At 49.7% G+C, this 17,529-nt stretch overlaps 2 protein-coding genes across 4 annotated transcripts in view; one reads left to right on the forward strand and one right to left on the reverse strand.

The window, feature by feature from the left end:
- On the forward strand, nt 1-12,379 carry LOC109310151 (leukotriene C4 synthase-like). Its single transcript, XM_019535205.1, has 5 exons — nt 1-697; nt 6,827-6,926; nt 7,518-7,588; nt 8,533-8,614; nt 9,343-12,379. Exons 1-5 carry the CDS (start codon nt 529-531, stop codon nt 9,488-9,490), a joined length of 570 nt encoding a protein of 189 aa, XP_019390750.1. The 5' UTR covers nt 1-528; the 3' UTR covers nt 9,491-12,379.
- Nucleotides 11,768-17,529, reverse strand: part of MGAT4B (mannosyl (alpha-1,3-)-glycoprotein beta-1,4-N-acetylglucosaminyltransferase, isozyme B) — a 71,449-nt gene continuing 65,687 nt past the window's right edge. For all 3 annotated transcript variants that reach the window (XM_019535203.1, XM_019535204.1, XM_019535202.1), the window contains exons 14-15: nt 13,648-13,760; nt 11,768-12,901 (exon numbers count right to left, since the gene is read on the reverse strand). In XM_019535203.1, the coding sequence (XP_019390748.1) occupies nt 12,878-12,901; nt 13,648-13,760 (137 nt within the window). In that variant the 3' untranslated portion in view covers nt 11,768-12,877. The remainder of the gene's footprint in view (nt 12,902-13,647; nt 13,761-17,529) is intronic.

Genomic DNA, 17,529 nt, shown 5'->3' on the forward strand with positions numbered 1-17,529 from the left:
GTAATTTACCTGGTGATGGTGGAGTTGACCAGAGGATGCTCTAAACCACAACCGAGGAAACCATAACCCTGAAATGTCAGGGTGTTGAAACAAAAGGAGTGCCTAGTGAGGAAGAAATCACCTTAGTTTGCAGCTATTTGTGTGTTTAGCTCTTAATAAGACACGGGTATTTTGAAATGTTTGCAATCTGTAAAGAAAGGAAAGAATATTCCAACTAGCTTTAAATTCAGAGGAAGAAATTTGCAGCACATGAAGGATTTGGAGAATGTGAACCATAAATAAAAGGAGAATTTCATTTTGCGACTATTAACTTACATAGTTACCAAGGGCTTTCAGCTCATTTCTGCATGGCAATGTGGAAAAGGGCATTTGGCAATAACCCAGGTGTGCAGGTTTTGAGCAGTGTTGATCTAAGGACATAGGCAGGCAAGGTTCTTTGGGCGAATCTGATATCTTTTCTTATGCTGGCCATCCTGTAGAGCAGAGCTGCAGCATACAGAGGGTTAAGAAGCCCTTTGGAGGAAATGCATGCTAGTGCAGAGCAATAAAATTTCAGTCACAGCTGGGGAGAGGAAGCAGTCCCTGGTCACTCTTCTACCTGCACCGGCTGCTTTTTGCAGCACAACCAAAGACAACAACATGCTGGAAGAGATCGCGCTGCTGGCTGCTGTCACCATTTTGGGAGTCGTGGAGCAAGGTAAAGGCAAGGTGCCCTCACGTGTACGTGCGTAACAGTGTGCAGTGAGACCTTGCAGCTTTGGGTGTTCGCAGTGTTGGTGACGGAAAGGATGAAGGTTGCTTTTGTCCCAGGTGTTTGTGAATGCAAATTGTTTGACTATTGAACACCTTACACTGACTTAAAACAAACACGAACACAAGGGACTAAAAGACGCTGATGTCAAAGGTGGTGTTTGAGAGAGATGAAATTAAGTTGACATTTTAATTTAAGCTAATGGTAAAATACTCCTGGTTTGATTTAGACTATAATAATGTTTCCAGGTGTCTGACGTGTAATGTGACCATAGGAAACTCAAATAAAGACAGTGGGATGAGAGTCAGAACTTCCTATGACATCTGACTGTATCGTTGAGAAGCATGTGTGCAATATATACAGCTTGCAGATACGTGTTCCTGACAGCTTCACATACAAACCTATTCTCATTACTTCATGCTAAATGTAAAAATATTGTGTGGTGCCCTCCATGCATTGTGGATTTAGTTTCTTTGCAGTTTACACCAATGCATTAAACCTTTATTAACATGGAGTGAACACAGTGCAGTAGTACAATAGTGGACAGAGACTGCAAAATAACTAAAAGCCGGTGCAGTTTTTCTGGAGTGCATCAAAACAGACACTGCCGTACACCTCAGCAGCAGACATCGGTTCCCTTTTCCCTTTGCTGCTGGAAGTCTCTCTGAGCCTTTTTGCAGAAGTCACTATAGAAACCAAATAAATAAATACATTTATAGGAGGTTGAGCTATCTAGGTTACCATGTCTGGTGCTAGAGACCTCTTTTGATCATTCTCTTGACACACGGGAGAAATTCAGAGAAAAGCAACAAAACGGACTAATTTCTATTTAAAAAAAAACCCTAACTTTCTTCAGGTTTTAAAAGTGTAGCTTACTGAAGCAGTTGGTGGGGAGAAGAGCTCTGGCAGGCTACAGCTCTGGGCTGGGATTTGAATGTCAAGGCAGCAGAATGATTATATAGTGCAGCCCGAGGAGAAACTGAATTTAGTGAGAAAAACAGACATTTTCAGTTTGAATATCAGGCAGGAGTCTTGGATCCCCCTAGATAAGGTTGAATGTTTTCACTACACAGCATCTTTTAGACATAAGTGTGGTTAAATCCTTAGTGTTAATCTCAACAAAACTCAGCACTCGCTCTTAAAAGTATAACATTTTCTGAGAACGTACAAGACGATGTTAGTTAACTTTAAACTGGCCCTTTCAGAAGTTTTCCAATGATTTTTGGTTCCTCAACGTTTCAATAATGAGACTTATCAAGTTATAGTTAATTTTACAGGAATTAATGGTCATTTGCACATTCTTCATAAGTCAAAGATGGTTTTTCCCATCAGCGGAGACCGGATCCTTCCAGTGAGATGTTCATGAACTGGACTCGATTGAAATGGCTGCTCACATTGCTGGTTTTCAGTGGGGCTGGGATTGCAGGTGAACATTTGGATGAAAGGATCTAGGTTCCACCTTCCCCAAGGACAATTCGTGGCCTCAGTGCAGTCAAAAGAATAGTGGATGGATCCCATTCTGGAAGAAAGATGCGGCTCATGGGCATTTTTATGCATCAACTTCTACTGACAGCTTCAGTTATGAAAAATTATGGCAAAATGACCATAAATCCTACATTTCCCATGGGGGGTGGGGAGAGGGGTGGTAAAACTCTCTAGCTTCCCTAAAACATCTGGTCAGTCTCGTCTGGGAATGAGTGGTTGTCACCTTGCAGTTTGCGAGAGTTTTTTGCAAGAGGTGGGATCTGGGTCAGGGCTGGAGCTAATCTCGCAGCGGCATGAGAAGTTCTAGCACTCATGTGAGTTTTAGCCCGGCCTCAGTTCTCTCTGGCTGCTGGGGGTGTGCTGGGGCATTTGAAATGCCCAGCGTTGTATTTTATCCTGAATTCAACTCTCATATTAATGTAGCCTTCATTAGGATAAAAAACAGGGATAGCTGGTGTGAGCACCATTACTTTCAGCACACCAGACCAGGCTGAGTAAAGACCTGGGAAGCTTTCCATTGCCTGTGGTGGCAAGGATGAGAGTAGGTAGTAACCTGTCTGCCTCCAAGTGCAACCTTATGTTCAGGAAGTTGGGCTCCTGCCAGGCAGGAACACCAGACTCTCCTTGGGGTCTTTGGTGTTGCAGGCTGTATTTGCTCTGAGAACACAAGGACAGGTGCAGAGGATAGGTGGGGGTTAGTACATTGAAACCATCTAAGGAAGCAAGTGATGTTTACAGGCCAAAAGGGAGCAAAACTGGGTTACAAGCTCTTGCTTCTGTCACTTTTCCAAGGTTAAACCCATCCACTGAAACATCTTGTGGTGGAGACCTTTTTGTATCGTTCACCTGAGTTAATTTCAGCATGTTTATAGCAGCTCAGAGTTTGATCTTAAAATACCTGCATCTCTTTTTGGTTACTGCCATCACTTACTTGTGAGGTCCTGAATCTTTGAAATCGGATACAGGTTTTGTTCCACTGGCTGTTTGGCAAAATCGATCTGTTTGGACACAGGACTTTACGATGTCTGCACACATACCACTCTAGGAGGAGAGGGGGGCAGTTTTACATACCAGAAAATCGGTATACGCTAATGAGTGCAACTTCCAATTTAAACCAGTGTATGTGCTATTTGTAGAATAGATGCCAAATGTACAAAATTACCAGCATTTTCCCCAACCAAGTTAATAATCAAAACAGAAAATTCCCAGCCAAAATAATGGCATTGATCAGCGGTGGTTGTTACTAGTTTGAAACACGGGTGGAAAACGTAAATGTGGTGAGAGGCTTGTATGTTTCAAAAAAATCCAGTCATTGGATATTTTAAGTTGAACTGAATTTGAACATATACAGTAGTAAGATCCTGAAACTTGACTTGGTCTCTAGCTTGCTTCAACATCTGACCTTGAACCATTTCATCTCCAGTAAGTGCTTCAATGTGTTGCTGCACTGTGGACTTTTTCAGTAAGGTGTTCTTAGATTTGTGCAGCCTTCCTGTTCTGTCGCTGATTTCATCTGTGTCTAGGAAATGTCTAAAGTGCTTTTTTTTTTTTAATCCTTACTAATTATTGTGGCATATGCCCCCTTTCTAAATAGCGGGGAATGTTTGCCTTCATCGCGTTGTTTTTGATTAACGATCATGCTGTTTCTTTCTGCCATCTGTCAAAGGCCCATGCAAAGGCATATTCCTAACACGAGTCACACAAGAGCAAGATTAATTTAGAGATGGGGGTAGACAGGGAAAGACTGATGTGAAAAGCGTTACACAAATATGATTCTTCTAGATTCTGATGCTTCGGAGGATGAGGAGACGTGACACAGCAGAGTTGAGATGAACTAAGGGATGTTCACTGTTATCTGAGTGTAGGGTGAGGCTAGCTTTGCTTAAAACTTAAGCATTTTTAGGAGTGCAAATTTTATGCGCTAACATTCTCTTAATATTTTCCCTTAAAACAATCGCAGCATAGCACAGCTGGGATCTTAGAGCTCATTGAATGCCCACAAACGGCCTGTGCCGAGCAGCTGAAAGAACAGCAGGACCAGAATGAAGCTTCCTTTTTCCCTTTTAAAAAGTCCCCGTCCTGTTGCAACAGTGCTGCAGTGTGTGGGCTTAGAAATGCTTGAAAACTGTTAGCAAAACCAAATCTGAGCAGACTCAACAGGCTTTCCCTAGTTGCCCTTTCAGTGGCAGACAAAAAAAAAAATTGAGACTGCATGCTGCAGTGGTTAGGGTGGGCTCCTATAACACAGCATCAAGCTGAGCCACCAATGTGGAGCCTAAGCCTGCGCTCATATGCTGGTAGTTCCTGCAGGTACAGGGCAGCTCTGTGGGTCTCGAGCATGCCCTTGTCTTCCGTTGGTAGTTTTGCTTCATGCTGATGCATAACTGATATACAAAGGATTGGATGAGTATTAGTGTTGGACTAGATCAGATCTCACTTTGAAATCTCTCCCCACAGATCTGCTAATTACTGCTGAATTGAACATTTTGCATCGTATCAGATGTAGTTCACATCTGCCTATTTTCTTCTGGGTTCACGGGAGAGCAAAATACTGCTGCAGTCTGTCACAGCAGCGTGATGATGTTGTTCTTATGGTTTTTCCCTTTTTCTATTCTTATAGTTACTCTGGCCCCAAATACATTTATTTTTAATGTTGATTAAAGTGAAAAAAATGTGATCTGATCAGAGACTGGGTGAGGGGATGGACCCCTGCATACTTTGGAAATAGTAAGTGCCATTCATTCAGGGTACACTGTAGTGTCAAATGACTTAAACTGCTAATGCGAATTCTCATTCTTACGTGAAGGATTCTTTGGCAATTCTGCTTCTTCCCATCTCAGCTCTCAATCTCTGCCTGCCTTTACCGCACCTGTTTTTTTTAAATGTGATGGGAAGTTTCCTGGGATAGCTGCTGCCTTATTCTAGCTATGCTCATGTGCTATCTGTCTTTTCAATGCCATCAAAACCCTTAATTGAACAGGTCTCCCTCTGGCTGCTGCAGCTAAGACATGCCTTCAGTCCAAAAGGATGCTGTCGGCACAGACATTTTGCGGGTTACCTCCAAGCTAACGGCCACCAGACTATAGTAGTGGACCAAAAAACCCCCTTCTGCTTATTTGAATCTTCCCATTAAAAACAAGGACATTACCCAACTTGCAAACCAGGTGTTGGTGTGCTAACCAAGTAAGCCAACTGTGCGAGAGGGAATTATCCCTTCTCCATGTGTGGTGCACCAGAGGAAATCGCAGCAGCTCACGCCTTTGGAAGCCCATTGAGTTATGTTTCCAAATGGGCTGCTCTTCTTTCATCTCCGGGTGACTGCCTCACTCCACAGCAGCTTGCGGGCAGCTGTTCCTCTCTCAATGCCAAATTTCTTTTGAAAGGATGTGAACCTAGGGAAAGTGGCCCAGCCCTGAACGAAGCATTGCTGAGTGCAGCAGCCAGATGCGGGTTTCAAAGCAGCTGTCATCACCTATTTCTTGAGGGCAGAGCTGAAGTTGGCAAGGTTCGGTGCAGAGAGTCTCACACAATGCTGCCGAAGCTGCAGAAACCCTTCCAGTGAGGGCTGTGTTTCTTTAGACAGAGCTGCAGGCCGTGCCTGGATCCAGCCTGATGGTATCGGTGTCCAACGCCTTTCTGGCATCCTGCCATTTCCACAGAAGTTCTCATGCAAGCGCAGTCGGTTGAGCCAGACTCGGTTATCTCACTGCTGGTTACTGGGGTTGAAGCAGCAGGAAGGTTTTCAACAGGTGCCCAGGCTGGATTTGTATGTGGCTGCTGCTCTCCCCCTTTGACAGTGGGAGGGAAGTCTACGAGCCAGTGCCAATGTCATCAGCCCTCCCGACTGCGCAGTGGGGATCCTGCCACTGCTGCCTGCAGGCACCGGGCATCCTTTCTGATCCATGCAGTCTTGGATCAGAGGCTCCCAATGGCTGAATGCTGTAGTCTCCATCTTGGCACCTAACCAAGAGGTGGAGGCATGGGGGGGAAAGAGCAAAGGCCTGCAGTCTTGAGAGGTGGCTAAAGGGAAAGGGAGAAGCAACACCCCGGGCATGTCGGGTCAGGTTTGGATGCGTCTTGCATGCACAAGCAGCAGAGGGTGATTTTTAGGTTGTTTTCAAGCCATCTTCCTGCTTCTCACAGGTTGGGCATGGTCAGGGGGTCAGGCCCAGAGGCTGACCAGAAATGTGACCTCCTCTGGGATTTGGGGAAGCCACTGAACTGGGGCTGGCAGTCCCCCAGGCAAGGTGAAGCTCGGTTTTGTGCCATGTGGAGGTGGCCTTGGGAACACTGTGAAGTGCCAGGGCAACTGCTGCTGTTGCGGCTTGCATAACAATCTTGGACACGATCAGCAAGGCAAAAAGTCTTTGCTCTGCACTGCATGCAAGATGCGCGAATATGAGCACAATGTGCATGTGACGCAAAGGGGGTGTTTATTCACGGTGCCGTGTGATCTTCATGGACCCAGGATGAAAAACCTGCAAACGTAGTGGCGATTTCCTTTTCACACCACTACTTTGAAGCCCAGGAGGACAGCCAGGGCTGGTGAGATGCTGCTAGGGTGTCACCTCACTTGTGCTTCTCTTTCAGCCTATTTCGCTCTGCAGGTGATCTCTGCCCGGCGGAAGTACAAGGTCTCCCCCCCGTGCGTGACGGGCCCCCCTGAATTTGAGAGAGTCTTCAGAGCTCAGTAAGATTTTTAACTTGTTCCTGTTCAGCTCTTCACCCCCCACACTCAGTGCTCCTTAGATCCAGATACTCTGCAGTTGCCCGTCACTGCACCGCAGAGCCATCAAGTGTTATTTTCAGTCTTGCAAGTAAAAGAAGAGTTTATCTTGCAGTGCTAAAGTAACCAGTATTAATGGAACAAGCTGTTTGTTGTGTTGTTCCCCTCACTGAGTTGAAGCCGCAGGCCCCTCTCTGTCCATGTTAGTCTTCATTGCCCTACACTGAGGAATTGGTGTTGGTGCTGTTTGTTGAACCAGGGCTGACCCTGAGCAGCAAATGATTTAGAAAAGCATTGGGGCAGATTTTCTCAGGTCCATCACACAGGGCTGGGCGACTTCCCAGTTCAACAGAGAAGGGAAGAACCTACTCATCTTTCCCACCTTCTGCCACTGTCTCTGGGGAGGAGCAAGAGACGGGCTGGGATGGTGGAGGACTTCTGAGCTCATCTTGAAAAGGAACAGCTCACCCTGTCTCCCAGGGAGGACTGTACAGCCCCTCCTTTCTCTGGTGTCCGTGACACAGCTTTAACCCTCTCCTCTCTGACTCTCACTAGGATAAACTGCTCCGAATACTTCCCCATCTTTGTCTCCATCCTGTGGGTGGCTGGAGTCTTCTTCCATCAAGGTAAAAAAGAAAGAAATCAGATCCAAATCCAGAGGCTCCTTGCTTCTGATTGATCGTGTTGGTGATCTTATGTCACAGTTCCTAGCTAACTGCTGGAAGAACAGCATCCCACCCCGGCACTTCAAGGAAGAGTTGCCTCGTTATTACCAATGGGAGAACAGGACAGGCTAAATTTGACTTGCTTGGTTCTAGGGATGTAGGGCAAGAAGGAACCAGGCTCCTATCACAGGCATTGTCTGGCAGCTGCATTTTAATACTGCTGAGCTGACAGATGCAAAGCCCTTGGCTGTTAATGGAGGGGCTTTCCTTTCTAGGAGACATTTGACCAGGGTGAGTCAAGACTAGACCAGGGTCTAGTCCCGAGAGGTGAACTGTTCCTTGGTGCATGTTCAGCAGTGCTAGTACAGCAGGACTCGGCCTTGGTTGGAACGCAGGTACTAAGGAGAAGGAAGCGTGGGAGCAAGGCCTTGCCTGCCTGCCCGTGGCTCTCTCTTCCTGTCGCTCTCCGGAAGAGCAGCTAGACTGAGCACTGGGGCAGCTACACCCAGCCAGGCACCCTCTTGGCTTTCTGCTACAACATCAGTTTTGGGAATCCAGCTGCCGTATGAATGCCATTCAGAAAAGCTATTTAACAGGTAAATATATGAAATGGGTTACTGGCAAAGACCAGTCAGAGCGCAGCTTCTATTGCAGAGTCACTGGTTGTTAGAGGCCCCGTTATGACTTTCTGTAGAAACGTGACTATCTTCAGACACTCATTTAAATTCACCATTGTAGAGCCATCTCATTCAGTTTGTTCATGATGGCAATAGATAATGCTTCAGTTGTACCTTCTGTGCCTGATTGCTCTTAGTCAGGCGTTCCAGCCATGGCATCCACTTCAGAGACGGTAAGTGATGCTCTGTCTCTGGTAGTTACTTTTGTATTCCTATCTTCCCTTCTAGGGGCAGCTGCAGTCTGTGGGCTCCTCTACCTGTGCTCCCGGTACCAGTATTTCAGGGGCTATGCCCTGGCTGCTCATGCAAGGTAAGCAATCTGGCATGCAAACACATCTGTGAATGTGCCAGACAGGTAACCAGAGTGCTTTAAATAGCTGAGTTGTAACTGGGTCCCTCCTTCCTTGCTGATCAGTACTGGCCCAGAGCTCATTCTTGGCAGCACTAGGACGCTCCACTACTTCACCCAGTGGCACGCTGCAAGGGGCCTGGCCTCCCGCTGTCAGACGTATTTAGGTCCTTCAAATAGCACAAGCTCCACCTTTCTCTGCAGTACCCCAGCCTGCCGAAGCTTCATTTGTGGAGGAAATTGAAGATTATGAGTCACAGAAGCAAGATTATAACTGAGCAAACTGATCTGTGCATCAGAAGTGTATTCAGGTGTCCCCAGGATAACCGGAATGGGTTTCCTATCGGACATTGTCTTAGCTCCTCAGTCACTTGGAGCTTGTGCTTCCTGAACCCACAAGCATGCGTCAGCCTGGCTCCTGTAAGCTGCTCTAACCAAACCTCTGAGCCCCCCACAAGGGCTGCTCTGGCAGCAGCCCAGAACTGGAAAGGATAGAAGTGGATTTGGGGGGGTGGCAGAGGGGAAGAGAAGGGCTGCTTGCCTAGCCCTGCATATACTCTGCATGTCCTGTCTGAAGACCACTGCTCTCCTGGCAGGTCAGCATGTCCCTGAAGGAATGTTCTCCCTCTGTGCCAGCAGCATCCAAGGCTTTGCCTACATAACAAGCTGCTTGTTTTTTCCTTGCACAGGTTGGGTCCCATGCACTTCAGTGCAAGAGTCCTCTGGATTCTGACTGGTATGGCCATAGCAGGGCTCCTCATCCACTTCCTGTCTCTCCGCCCACTAATACTGAGAGAGGATCTTCTGAGCAAACTGCACCGCTTTGTCCAGGGGTAAATTGTACCCAAAGCCTAAGACCAAGTGAGGGCAGCGCTCGCTTCACAAAATGTGCGAAGAACAGGAGGGTGCTGTGGCTGACGGGCTTGTAAGATACCTTAGCTTGTGATGAGTTGTGCGTTTTGTGCGGTCAAATGCCTTAATAAAAGGGGGACAGTAGTCCCATGAGTTCATAGATATCCCACCTCAGAATGGTTCTGGTTCCTGGCAAGGTGCTCTGCTCCACCCTGGCTTAGCTTTCAGAGTCCCCCCTCCCCTCTACACCATGAATGGATGCAGAAAAGCACGAGGGAGAGAAGAGGCCTGACATGTAAGCGAGCAGATACTTTCCTCTCCCAAAGCACGTGCACCTGCTGCAGTTAGGGTCGAACGCTTGGCCACCCAGAATCAGCTTGGGCAAACGAGAGGGTGTACAGGGTGCATGAAATCCGAGTGCAAGGGCTTCTTTCCAGCAGGCACCTGCAGTTCAAGGAGAGTGTTACCACATGCTGCTTCTCTAGACAAACATGGGCTCCAGGCTGATGCTTGCAACAGCTCATACCCTCCAACCAGACTGTCCAAGGTGGATTTATGCTAAAAATCACCATTTTTCTGAGGTCCCCTGGATAATGCAGACAAGACAATAGACCCACAAAGAGGCTGGAGGTCCAAGTCATGCAGTTACTTGGGATGGGAATAGGAAGAGCAACAGCTGTTCCTGCAGGATCAGAACTAGCATGTTGACTGCAGCCAAGTCCCCAGGAAAGGCAGTACTTACCCCCTGCTAGAGCTGCCATAGGCTCTTTCTCTCTTCAGAGGATCTGAAAGGGTGTCAGGGAAGACTTGTCATGTTAGCGATGTGGATTAAGCCATTGCATTTGGCCATAGCTGAAGGTGCGGCTTAACCCAGCGTGTCATGTACCTGCTGGTGCTTGGCAGGACTGCAAGCTGTATGTAACAAAGTAAATGGCCGAGTTAGCAGCTGCTCTAGCTCAGTGCTTCTCCACCTTCTTACACCCAAGGTCCACCTCAGAAAATACCAGCTCTTAACTCTCACTCATTTTTAAATTATGGAAAAATAACAGAGCAGTTTTTCTGTTGCAAAGAACTTGGCCAGACCTTGGCAGGTCAGAAGGGTTTGAACACTCTGGATTTCTATTTGAAGTCTGAGTTTATCTTGTGACTCATGTTTGTATACCTCAGTGCTACCACTGTGGGGCACCTAGTAGCACCCTTGAAAGGATCTCAAGGCTTAGAGGCCCCCCCACCCCAGCTAAGCATCACTGCCCTTCTTATCTGAGCACCAAGAAACAAGTGACTTGGCAGCAAAAGCGGACTGTCAGATCCAAAGGACCAGGGTGCACTACATGCAACTGCTGCAAACCTCTCTGGTGAAGAGCTGTCAAAGTGTTTCAGCCCCAGAAACACTCGTAGGAGGGCAAGGCAGGACAAACACAGCTCAATCCATTACAAAAAGTTCCTTTCATGTTAAAACTGATCTGAACTCCCCCCACCCTGACCCCGCAGTGCCTGTTGTTGTTTCCAACATCAGGACGTGTTCCTGCCATTCCTGGCTCCAACTGACTCGCATGCCTGCAATGCTACTGAGACACAGTTTCATGCCCCAAGGGCCAAGCTGCCCTAGGCTGCCATGTTGTGCAGGCAGCTGAGATGCAAATAGCTGAGCTGCTGGTGCCTGGCAAGCCAGAGCTTAGCAGGACCAGCAGGGCTGCTCCTGGAAGCATTTTAAAGACATTTTTAAAGGACACAAAGCTGGGAGTCTGGCTGCTGGCAGGCCCCACTGGGGGGGCTGAGGTAAAGCTAGGCAGGGTGCACACAGCAGTGACAGAGCCAATGCCCGAGGAGCAGCAGCAGCCTGGTTTAGCACCTGCACAATGAGGTCTGCGGAAGAGGCTGGCTGTCACCAGCAGCCCCTGGCACTGGTCTCACACCTCCGCTACTCCAAGCACCTCCCTCCTGGCACTGGGAGCTGTAGGAAGATGGGATTGTCTGTACCCAGTCATATTTCTGCAGGCCACGAGGAAGCACGGACAGGGCCATGAGGAGGCAAAGAACATTAGCTAGCTCCTACCGTAACCATCTACAAAGCAGGGCAGAGCTGCAGTGCTGAGGAGTGGAAGGAAACCTGTCTGCTCACTGCAGCTTCAGTCTGAATAGTCTCTGAGTATAGCTGCAAGGCCAAGGGTTTTAAATTAAACTTTATTACAGTGCACATTTTATATATTTATATATAGATGTACTTGAAAAATCAAATGTATCCAATAATAAAAAATACAGCACATTGAAGTAGTATAATGCATTCCAGTGTATAGCTGAAGAAACATTGGTATTCCAGAAAGTTGCTCTGAAAATATTACACTAATCCTTACCATTTTAGAACTGGGCTACTTTTTTCCAAAAATTCACATCAATCAGGATACTGAAATATTTCTTAAAAAGATGGATTTTGCACTTCATCTCATGGCATGAAGGCACTGGAGACTTCAACATGAGCTACGGGGCCATGTACAACACTGGCAGGCACAGTGTGGTTTTCTGTTTCCCTGCCATTTCCATACAGCTAATCCCCTCTCTTGGAGCAAGAGAGGGCTCAGTCATCATACTCACACAATCCTCAGCTTTGGCCCACAGCAACTGCCCCTGGTTTGAGGGAGGGAAAGACTAGGGAGGCAGACTCTTGGCTGTTCCTCCCATGTGTCAAGTCAACCCTGTCTGGCAGCCAGTAATGGGAATTCAGTCTCCACGGGCTCATGTCAAGATTGAGGTTCCCTCATACTCCTCCTGCCACAGACCACCCTACCCTACCTCCTCCAGCCCAGCCACAGACCACCCTCCCCTGGGTGGAAGGTGCCTTTGGCCTTCATGCATGTTAGGTCCTTAGTTTCAGGACAATGCTAAACCGCACTGCGTGTTAGCGTGACCCAAGTGATACACTCAGTCAGAAACACCCACGAGAGGATTAGTGACAGCATGGTCCTTACCCAAGGGAACAAAACCAAACCTTTGCACTGGAAAGCAGTTCTTCTTTGCTCTTCAGACGGCCACAGAGAAGGGGCTGCCCTGTCCTGCCCCAGCCTCCGCGCCCTAGCAGAGGTGGCTGCAGACGTGTGCCAGTGCTGGCACAATGCGGCCTTGTTTAATTCTGCCCAGCACCCACGTGTGGGAACATGTCTTTGTCCTGCAGTCTAGTGTGGTGCTTGCTGGGGTCCTTGTCTCTTGACTGCAGATTTTTCTTCTTCCAGCCTTGGAGCAGAGGGTGGTGCTATGCACACACGTGCTCACAACTGGGTTGCCCAGACACTGCAGACTCGGGGACGGAGAGCAAGAGGAAGGGGGAGGGGGAGGATCTGAAACTGCTTGGTGCCGCCACCCGTCAGCCTGGGAATCTCATTCTGCCTTCTTAATAAAGATCTGGGGAGAGGGAAAAGAGGGAGACTAAGTAAAAGGCAGCTGGGCCATGTCATTCTGCAGCAACACCCCTCCATGCAGTCCCCCCACACTCCCAGGAAGAACATTCCCAGGGCTGAACCAGGTCTTGCCAGGAGAGACCTAGAACAGCCCAGCCCTCCCCCCCAGTACAGCTGTGGTGCAGATGTGCTAAAGGATACAAGGAATAATATACATTTCTCCTTGCAGAGCTGCCCTGAACATGCAGACATCCCTTTAAGGAGTCTGCGCACTCCTGCCTTGGCTGTTTGTCAGGGGACTTGTTCCCAGGCCTGGGATGCAGACATGGGAGCAGCTCCTTTTCTCCAGACCTATTCCAAGTGCTGCTTTTACCAACAGCTGCACTGCCAGGAAGGCACCTGCACAGACCTGCATCTGGGAGCTATGAGCTAGGGAGCCTTTTTTTGCAACTGAAGCCGCACAGAATCATCTTTGCCTTACAGACATATGCAAAATGCATTGGGGAGGGAGGCTTCAATCCACTCCCAGCACAGTTCCTGAATTATTCTTTTTGGATCAGGATTGAGGCCACGGTTCCAGGTACTGTAGGAGGCCCACCCTTCCCTGCCCTCCCTCCCCTCATGCGCTTTCCTTTACAAGAAGAGCTCAAAACTCAGCACGTTAATGTGAGATCTCCTCTGTGGACATGGCTGTCTTTCAGGGTGTGACTGGGGAGGAGAGGGGCTGTCCACCCCCGTAAAGCAGGTTACCTCACTCAAGATGATCCACACTGGAGAGTCGGTCTGGATGGAGAGCCGGATGGCTTCAAGAGGCCCAAAGGAAGGGTCCACTTCTCCTTCTGCAACACCCTTCAAAAAGGCACCTGGCAGAGGAAAGCAGACAGTTCTGAGGAGGGGGAAATCACTTGAGCACTGAGCTGAACTCAGCAGACAGATTAGGAAGCAGCCAGCCTTGACAAAGCCCCCCACGCAAAGCAGGGGCTCTTAGCTGTTACTCCAAAGCAAGCCCACAGCCAGTCATGCAAGCTGCAGCCTTTCGGCAGTACCTGCTGTTGGAGACGAGACCCGAGAGTGAAGAGTTGCCTAGGCACCTACCACCAAACTAGCTGACTACTGGAGTGTGCTTGCTCCAATGCAAGATCTAGGGCACTGTGATGTCAAATACAAGTCACTTCTGAAGCAAGCATGTCCTTATGAGCTGTGCACATCACAACCATGGCGCCTGGGGAATGAAGCCTTGACTTGTGGGGCCCAGATGGTCGGTAGATGGCAGCACTGCACAGGAGAAACATTTAGTGCAGGTCTGAGACACTGAGGGTCTTGAGCAGAAAAGGAGTGAGGGGGCGGGCTATATTTAGCCAGTGAATCCTCCCAAGCTGGTTTATATGATCGGAAAGGACAAGAGTCCCAAGGCAGCGCAAGACTTCATCTGCAGCACTGGCTTCCCTGAGCCGCCAGCAGGACGTACCACACAAACCAAAACAGCTTCTTGACCTCCTTAAGGCATGGTGAAGCCAGAGTCCTGCTGGAGAACTTCTTCAGTGCTGCGACTGCCCTGCTTGGTGCGTCTGAGCTCCAGTCAGCCCAACATACACAGGTTCCCCCATCTTGAGCTTTTGAGGGCAGAACCGGAAGTGAATTCCCCGCTCAAGTCTCGTGTCATTTTTCTGCCTTGCGCAGCTCCCTCCAGAAATGCCCAACAAGGAAGCCCTCGAGCCTTGTGGCATCAGCAATCCTAGCCTGAAGATCTGCTAATAGCTCCTGCTGCAGCTCCTGAGAGGAAACTGGCTGGCAGTTCTGTACACCAGACTGTGACAGTGTTTTCCTTCACAGAAAACCAACTTCGTTCCTCTCCTCTAGGCCCGTTCACTTCCCTCTCCCTCCCCAAGAATCGCACGTAATCGTTGTGCATCAGCACATGTAAACACTCTGAATAATTTATAGAAAAAGGTCAGAAATCCAAAAACTGAAATCCTCTGCGGACCAGCGGGAAGTACCAGTTAGGAAGGGAAGAATGGAATACACAGATACAAATCCGGGGTTAGGCAGCAATAAGACAGTGGAGGTTACAGCAGCTCGCAGTACAAGCTCATATTGCAAAGAGGCAAATGTCAGCCTTAGGGCCCTGGAGGCGCGGGTGAGGGAGCTCCAGGAGGAGGTTAGCAGGCTGAGGGGAATCAGGGAGGTGGAGGAAGAGATTGATGGCTATTTCCCTTCCCTGCAGGACCACACACCCAAGGAAGAAGCACCCCGGGAGATGCCCTCCACTGCAGAGTGGCAGACGGTCACCTCCAGTACCAGGGCTGCTCATAACACAGCAGCAGTACCAGTTTCTCCAGTCCGGCTGGAGAACAGGTATGAGGCCCTGGCAACTCTGGAGGAGAAGGAAGGAGAGGAGGCAACCACAGAGGAGGCAACTCCACGCTCTCCATGTCCTGAGCAGGCCGAAGGAGCTAAGCAGTCCCAGAGGAAAAAGCATCGAGTGATCGTCATAGGCAACTCCATCCTGAGAGGTACAGAGGGCCCCATCTGGCGCCAGGACCCCTCGACACGCGAGGTCTACTGCCTACCCAGAGCACAGATTCAGGACATGACGGGGATGATCCAGGCCGTGATCCAGCCCACCGATTACTACCCCATGGTCCTAATCCATGTGGGTACTAACGATGTGGCCACGAGAAGCCCTGATCGCCTGATGGCAGACTACCACGCTCTGGGGGGTGTGCTGAAGGAGATAGGTGTACAGGTGGTTCTCTCTTCTGTCCTACCAGCGAGCGGATGTGGAAGATGGCATGCGACTTGCATCACAGAGACCAACTGGTGGCTTTGGGAACGGTGTCTCAAGGCGGGCTTGGGCTTCCTCAACAACGACCTGCACATCACGATGAGAGACATGCTCGGGTGGGATGGGCTCCACCTTTCCCCTAAAGGTAAGCGTGTGTTTTCTTCTAGGTTGGCAGATCTCCTCTGGCGGGCTTTAAACTAGGCTCGTCGGGGGAAGGGGAAGACAAGGGCAGAGGAAGCCTTGGACTGCCATACCAAGCAGCACCCACAAGTACAGCCCAGCCTAGACCGACAAGCGGCACATATACACAGGTAAGCAACAGGGGCCAGGGCAATGCTGAAAGTAGGGGGTCAGGGCACACATCCACAGGAGGCCTCAAATGCCTCTACACAAACACTCGTAGTATGGGGAACAAGCAAGAGGAACTTACCCTCCTGCTAGCTGACACCAACTCGGACATAGCGGGACTCACTGAAAGGTGGTGGGACCGAACGCATGACTGGGCAGTGAATATCAAGGGCTATAGGCTGTACAGGAGGGACAGGACAGGACAGAGAGGAAAGGCAGGGGGGTGGCACTCTACATTAAGGAGGAATACACATCCTCACCAGGTAGCAGAGAGTCAGAGAAGGGGCACACGGAAGTGCTTTGGGTTAGGATACAAGGCAGTCGAGGGAAAAGAGACTTAACGGTGGGGGTCTACTACAGACCCCCAACCAAGGGGAAGAGCTAGACTAGGAAGTCTTAAGTCAGCTCACGGAGGTAGTGAAGTCAAAGGACGTGGTCATCATGGGAGACCTGAACTTTCCAGACATCTGCTGGGAAGAGCAGTCAGCCAGGTCTGACCGCTCACGTAGGTTCTTGGCCAGAGTGCAGGACCTCCATCTAACCCAGGAGGTGCACAGCCCCACCAGGGGGATGCCTTGTTGGACCTAGTGCTGGCCACGGGTGACGACCTGGTGAGGGGGCGGCGGGTGCTCGACCACCTGGGCGACAGCGATCATCGCCTGCTGGGAGTCGCCATCCAGCGCAAGGTGGCAAAGGCCGGCAGCAAGGCAGCAGCCCCGGACTTCAATGAGCTAAGGAGAACAGTCGGGGAAGCGCTGAGGTCCCGGAGGGCAAGGGAGCCAGGTGTCCGAGAAGAGTGGTCGCTCCTTAAGGAGACGATCCTCCAAGCCCAAAGGGAGGTAATCCCAACAAGGATCAAAAGGGAGCAGGAGGGCACACAAGCCCCCACGGCTCACCAAAAGCATCCAGGAATGTCTCCCAGCTAAAAGGGAGGCGCACACCCGATGGAAAGGAGGGACCATCCCCAGGGAGGACTGTACTGCAGTTGCTTGGGGGTGCGGGGGTGGGGGGTCAGGGAGGCCAACGCAGAGATGGGACTGGGACTAGCTTCCCAGGTCAAGGACAACAAGAAGTCCTTTAAATCCACAGGGGGCAAAAAGAAGGTACTGAGTAACGTGGGGCCCCTGCAGGACACACTAGGAAATTTGGTCATCACACCAGACGACAAAGCTCACCTATTTAACCACTTCTTTGCCTCCATTTTCCTGAGCAGGGACCAGATCAACCCCCACACCAAGCCCCGCTAGACCCCAGGGGAGGCACACCCAGGCCAAGGGTCAGGGAGGATCTAGTCAGGGAACTTCTGGAGGGACGGGATGTATTCAAATCAGTGGGTCCAGACAATCTCCACCTTGAGTACTGAGGGAATTAGCTACGGTCATTGTGGGACCCCTAGCACAGCTGTACGAGCACTCGTGGTGCTCTGGTGTGGGGCCAGAGGACTGGAAGAGGGCCAGTGTGGTTCCCATCTTCAAAAAGGGGAGGAAGGAGGACCCGGG

The sequence above is a fragment of the Crocodylus porosus genome, unplaced genomic scaffold, assembly GCF_001723895.1.
Source record: "Crocodylus porosus isolate Cpor-Errol unplaced genomic scaffold, CroPor_comp1, whole genome shotgun sequence".
In the NCBI taxonomy this organism is placed as follows: domain Eukaryota; kingdom Metazoa; phylum Chordata; order Crocodylia; family Crocodylidae; genus Crocodylus; species Crocodylus porosus.